The sequence below is a fragment of the Sebastes umbrosus genome, chromosome 8 (genome assembly GCF_015220745.1).
Source record: "Sebastes umbrosus isolate fSebUmb1 chromosome 8, fSebUmb1.pri, whole genome shotgun sequence".
Lineage (NCBI taxonomy): Eukaryota > Metazoa > Chordata > Actinopteri > Perciformes > Sebastidae > Sebastes > Sebastes umbrosus.
In genome coordinates, this window is record NC_051276.1 from 7,425,126 (window position 1) to 7,431,514 (window position 6,389).

At 46.0% G+C, this 6,389-nt stretch overlaps 2 protein-coding genes across 2 annotated transcripts; one reads left to right on the plus strand and one right to left on the minus strand.

The window, feature by feature from the left end:
* The first annotated feature begins 279 nt into the window (after positions 1–279).
* On the plus strand, positions 280–2,826 carry bcl2l16 (BCL2 like 16). The gene is made up of 3 exons (XM_037777455.1): positions 280–424; positions 523–1,138; positions 2,385–2,826. Exons 2-3 carry the CDS (start codon positions 656–658, stop codon positions 2,511–2,513), a joined length of 612 nt encoding a protein of 203 aa, XP_037633383.1. The 5' UTR covers positions 280–424; positions 523–655; the 3' UTR covers positions 2,514–2,826.
* A 259-nt stretch (positions 2,827–3,085) lies between these two features.
* On the minus strand, positions 3,086–6,178 carry tubb2b (tubulin, beta 2b). The gene is made up of 4 exons (XM_037777454.1): positions 6,044–6,178; positions 4,666–4,774; positions 4,451–4,561; positions 3,086–4,354 (listed from the first exon to the last, which is right to left on the minus strand). The coding sequence occupies exons 1-4, from the start codon at positions 6,098–6,100 to the stop codon at positions 3,294–3,296; spliced, it is 1,338 nt and encodes a 445-aa protein (XP_037633382.1). The 5' UTR covers positions 6,101–6,178; the 3' UTR covers positions 3,086–3,293.
* Positions 6,179–6,389: the final 211 nt, after the last annotated feature.

The window sequence follows — 6,389 nt, forward strand, 5'->3', positions numbered from 1 at the left end:
ATAGAGGCTATGTCTTTCCAAACCAAAACGATCTGCATGACTATACCACTAGAGGTAAGAGAGACTTCTTTATATTGGTGAACTGATCCTTTACAGCTCACAAATGCAAATATGACATCAGCTAAATGCTCAAAAATACAAATAAAACAGAAAAGAAGATTTTAGTTTGGGAAAAGTAAACAAGTCCTATTCCTGTCCATTCATCATGTTCATGACTCACTGAAAGCTCAGCTGTAACCGATCAACACAGGCGTAGGCTACGAGGTTGGAGATCAGTGTCAGTTTGCAAGGACTCTATATATAGCTGGTGAGGGGACTGGGTGACCCAGTCTGACTGCAACACATACAGACACACTTCTCTGGACCCCAAACACTCTTTCACCTGCTGGCTGTTTCCTTTTTATCGGTGTACGGTGCAGAGGAGGTGAGTTATGAATACTTTAACTGGAAATGACACTGCAGTATGCATGTTTATTACCCTCTTCTCTATACCGTGATTGTTTTTAAATTTCACTTTTACAGCATCACCACACCCTCCATGACACGCTGATGTGACTTAAAGAATGGCTATGCTGCTTGGCAATGGGAGCTGTTGTCTGTGTCCTATACTGACAGTCCATCTTGGTGAATATAGAAGTGGCAATTAAAGGCGACCATGTGTCAGTCGGAGGTGCCAGAGGCCAGATTGGGCCTGAACAGTCCTGATCCGCTGGTGAGAGAGGCTTTCCTGATGGCCCACGACTACATAGACTATGTAACCACAGGGGGGGCAGATGGCAACATGGGCCCCGCCCCTACAGCCTGCACCGCAGCCCTGCGCCACGCCGGAGACGAGCTCCTCACGCGCTTCCCCATCTTCTTCCGGCGCTGGCCTCGTGTCTTCCAGGACGTGAAGGAGAACACGGCCTGCACCATGCTCACGAGCATCCTGGACGAGCACTTCTTTGCCCCCGTCCCTGGCGGGCGACGCAGGGACCTGGCCTGGAGCGCCGTGCTGTCGGTGTATGTGCTGGCTGGCCAGATGGCTCAGCATTGCAATGAGAGGGACATGGTGGAGGTCCTGCCACAGCTGAAGGAGTGTGTGGGGGCCTATGTGGAGAGGGTCATCTGCCCTGAGCTACGAGACAAGGGAGGATGGGTAAGATAAAACAAGATGATTCTCTTAACTTTATATATAGCACTCACCTACTGTAATATGCAACCATAATACCATTGTACTTTATAGATTTTTAAAGAACTAACTCAAACCACTGCCACCCTGCTCCATCATGTAAAACAGAGAAAACCCAGTTCCCTTAAAAGGGCACTACAGTGATGTAGTATTGCACTTCCAAAATACCAGGGACATGGGAGAGACAGATTTTAAAGGCCCTGACACACCAAGCCAACGGTCAGCCGTCGGACAGTTTATGGCCGTCGGTGAGCGTCTATCGGCCAAGTTTTTCTGGTGCGTCTCGCACCGTCGGCTCTAGATCTGAGTTTTTTCCGGCCGATTCAGCACGTTGAATCGACGGCGGAGATCAATGGTGAGAGAAATCACTCTGACTGGCTGTTCAGCTTAAACAAATCAGTGCACGAGAAGAGAAACGGATTTGAGGAAATCAAGCAAACGAGTAAAGTCGAGAGGAAAAACACAAAAGGCTCTCCTTATTTTTCATCTTCAGCTCATCTGATCATTCCAACACACGGAAAATTTCACAACGACATGGCTGTCTGGAGTGAAGCTAAGTGGTGAGTGAGAGTGGTGTGAAAATGGTCGGCAAACGGCTTGTATATCCGTAGTCCTGGGACTTCCAGTTTCCCTTTTTGAATGACGAATACAGACTACTGCTGTCTGCTGGTGTGGAGAGTTATTTCCTCTCACGCAGGAGAAGAACTTACGTGCTAACCGTCCGTCAGCTGTAGTCTTCGCGGTGTGTTCAAATGCAACTTGTCGGCCAAGACAAAGGCGACGTGAGGCGACGCAGCGATCGTCCTTTATCGCCGCTAGTTCTTTAATGTCAGCTTGGTGTGGCTGGGCCTTTAAGTCTTTAGTATGGGCCAAGATCCAAAAATGCTGCATCCTACAGTTCCCATAATGCAACTTGATAGCGTCTTTCATTAGAGCCTGGTTACAGCCCATTTCTTTTAAGCAACCCAAGTTTATCAAAATTGATCTATATTTTTACAAGATACTAAAAAAAAACCTTTAATGCTGAATTGGAAACTTAAAATTAACAACTCCAACCAAATTAACCCACATTTCTCTTTAAATGCTGCTTTTCTCTCCTAAATATGTGAATGCTAACGGTGTATCCTTTGAACAGGACATCTTATTATCACAGTATATTGTGCTGGAATGTAATTTCATTTGAAACTTTCATCTCCTTATTTGTTTACGACAGAGTGGTTTTATGTCACGCTTCGGAGAGAAGCAGGGCTTGGAGGGCCAGGTGAAGAAAGTGTGCTGTTGGACATTGCTGGCATTGGCCATAAGCATCCTCACCTACTTCTTGTGGAAAAGAATGGTTTAGCCAACATTGCCACCTAGTGACCACAATCAGAAACTCTCCAAGTGAGCTACCGACTATATATCAAGATGTGGGTGTCTTTTAATTCTGGAAACTTGTCACTCATCAGTATAATTTACGTCATTGACGTCATACCAAATGTTCTGGTGATAACAGATGTACTAACCTGTGGTGTAAGAAGCATTAAGCCATTACAGTAATGGCATGTTGGTGTTAAATGAGCCAATGTTGTTTGTGCTGACAAGAGCGGACTGGGATGTCCTGAATTTCTGGTTTATTTGTACTTTTATTAAAGACACTTGAGATCAGTTAACCACTTTTTTGTTTGTGTCATTTACCAGGTGTTCTCACGCAATAATCAACATTGAAAACATAGTGGCCTCAATACTTATTTCTTTTCAACTTTGCTAGAACTATGACTATCTGTAAAAACTGCTTGAACATATCAGATATGCAGCTACACTTTATGTACAGTGTAGTGCATCTCCTTAACGACTATTAGCTTTACCTATTCATTTCAAAGTCATTTAAGAGTATAATCATATACCAAGTCATTAAAAACCAGGAGGGCAAAGTTCAAATACGCAGAAGAACTTTATTACATTAACAGCAGACAGAACACTGAAAACTGGAAAGGACTTTGAACATTACATTTCACAGAAGCTCTTTCAGAAACTGTCTGCGACAATTTTGACAGCAGAGCTTTGGAAATAAAAAGTGTAAAGGACTTTGAACATTAAATTTCACTGCCGAGATTTGGCAGCATTGTTTTGAAAGTGACATTTAGGCAAGCTCTTCCTCTCCTTCCTCCTCAAACTCTCCCTCCTCCTCAGCAGTGGCGTCCTGGTACTGCTGGTACTCGGACACCAGGTCGTTCATGTTGCTCTCTGCCTCGGTGAACTCCATCTCATCCATACCCTCGCCGGTGTACCAATGGAGGAAAGCCTTGCGCCTGAACATGGCTGTGAACTGCTCGGAGATGCGCTTGAACAGCTCTTGGATGGCGGTGCTGTTGCCGATGAAAGTGGCGGCCATCTTGAGGCCACGGGGAGGAATGTCGCACACGGCGGTCTTGACATTGTTGGGAATCCATTCAACGAAGTAGCTGCTGTTCTTGTTCTGCACGTTCAGCATCTGCTCGTCAACCTCCTTCATTGACATGCGGCCACGGAAGATGGCAGCCACTGTCAGGTAGCGGCCGTGACGTGGGTCGCAGGCAGCCATCATGTTCTTGGCGTCGAACATCTGCTGGGTGAGCTCTGGCACGGTGAGCGACCTGTACTGCTGGCTGCCTCGGCTTGTGAGGGGAGCGAAGCCGGGCATGAAGAAATGCAGACGGGGGAATGGCACCATGTTAACAGCGAGCTTCCGCAGGTCAGCGTTCAGCTGTCCGGGGAACCTGAGGCAGGTGGTGACGCCACTCATGGTGGCAGACACCAAGTGGTTGAGATCACCGTATGAGGGGGTTGTGAGTTTGAGGGTGCGGAAACAGATGTCATACAGGGCCTCGTTGTCAATGCAGTAGGTCTCGTCTGTGTTTTCTACAAGCTGGTGGACTGATAGTGTGGCGTTGTAGGGCTCAACGACTGTGTCTGACACTTTTGGGGAAGGCACCACGCTGAATGTGTTCATGATGCGGTCGGGGTACTCTTCACGGATCTTGCTGATTAGCAATGTGCCCATGCCGGAGCCTGTACCGCCACCCAAGGAGTGTGTGAGCTGGAAGCCCTGAAGGCAGTCGCAGCTCTCTGCCTCCTTCCTCACCACATCCAGGACAGAGTCCACCAGCTCCGCACCCTCTGTGTAGTGACCCTTGGCCCAGTTGTTGCCAGCACCGCTCTGGCCTGTAAGACGAAGAGTCAAGATTAAGCTTCACACTCAAGGTGCACAATGAGTAATGGCTGAAATTGAAAGTGAAGAACTAAAAAAAAAAAAATTACCGAACACAAAGTTGTCTGGTCTGAAGACCTGGCCGAAAGGTCCAGACCTCACAGAGTCCATGGTGCCTGGCTCCAGATCAACCAGCACAGCACGGGGCACATATTTACCACCTACAAAAAAACAACAACAGTCAGAGGTGAGGGAACAATGGAAAATAGACTGAGTAGTTTATGCAATTAAAAAATAAATAAAAATCAGTGCAGCTTAAATTTACCTGATGCTTCATTGTAGTAGACATTGATCCTGTCCAGCTGCAGGTCACTGTCACCGTGGTATGTGCCAGTTGGGTCAATGCCGTGCTCGTCACTGATCACCTCCCAAAACTGTAAGATAAATATGAACACAAACCTTTGTTAGCACTTACATAATAATAAAAAAATGGACTTATATAGCACCTTTCAGAAAACCAAGGATGCTTTACAAAGGGGGAACACAAAGTCCTACTAATAAATAACACAGGAGCAACTATAGCTAAGTAATTAAAAGAGTGATGTGTAGGAACAGTTAGAGGTCATAGGCCTCGATGAACAGGTTTGGGGTGTTTTTTGAAAATGTCCAGGGATGAAGCATTTATTATGGGGGCAGGGGCCGCAAAGCTGAAGGCTCTGTCGCCGAATGTTCTCAGCCGGCTGTCAGGATTGTAGTTTCCGTGATGGAGAAGGTCGGTTGGGTACTGAGGGGAAAGGGCATGGAGGGATTTGTATGTGAGAATGACCAGTGAAGGTGGATGGGGTGATGTACATGACTTAAGAACATCCATCCATTAATCACAGAAGTCTAGCACTTCACATTCATTGTATCTATTTAACAGGAAGTATTAATGCATGTTATATAAGCTTGAAGCTTTCCCGCCTTGCAGGCTAAGGCGCGCGCGGCTTGAAATCCCCCTCCCCATTGGCTCATGGAGTCATGGGTATGAATTTGAAAATGTCTATGACGTCACACGCCGCCAACACCGCCTTCTTCCAGCAGCAGCCGGGCTCAGCTCAGACGGCACCGCCAAGTAGGCCTCAATGAGGTTATAAAAATCTATTTGTGTCTACCTTGAAAAATGGGTGAAACAATGTTGCATTTACACAAATATCATTACACTATTCACATAACGCTACAATATGTCGATGCTCGTTTTCCTTTCATCGAAAGGGCTGGTCCATTTTTCGCAATGCAGCAACGCTACAATGGCGACACTAAGGCAACATTGTAACTAGTTCAGTCAACGTAAAGCCAGTTTTTAGTGTTTAAACAGATAGTTGACGGTTTCACCATTGTGTTACTCTACAACAGACGGCCTGATGTTAATTCATTTAAATAGATAACACTTTACAACATGCCAAAAATACGTTTTAATTGTTTTATTTGTCTTTATATATATATATATATTTCAACACATTGTGTCCCTAAAGACGCCCGAAAAAGGCGTCCGTTTAAATTCAACAAAAACCGCAGTTTCCTCCCAGTAGGACACAATGCTACTCTCAGGGTGTGGTTCCCGGGACGGGCACAAAGCACCGGCTCCTGCACCAGAAAACTCGGTGTTTCTGAATAAAATCACCTAGATAACAAGTCAAAATGTGAAAAACAGTTTTACTAACCTTGGCACCAATCTGGTTTCCGCACTGTCCGGCCTGAAGATGCACGATTTCCCTCATTTTGGCTTTCTTGGAGGACGAAGGGTTAGACCTAACAATGACTGACTGTGCTGTTCTTTATGTGCCGGCACAACGGAGCTACTCTCCTTTATACTTTCAGATAGTCCCGCCCTTTACGTCTCAGCTCGACTGAGGATTGGCTGAATTGCGCAAGCGTAATTTACAGACAGACGTATAAGCCAATCAAATGTTCAAATGCTTATCAGCCATTGGTCTAATCCTCCTGCCAATCATATTCATCTCAAACGTGTGACTAACGTCTGATCCGTGGACGCTGGCCTACTTCCCT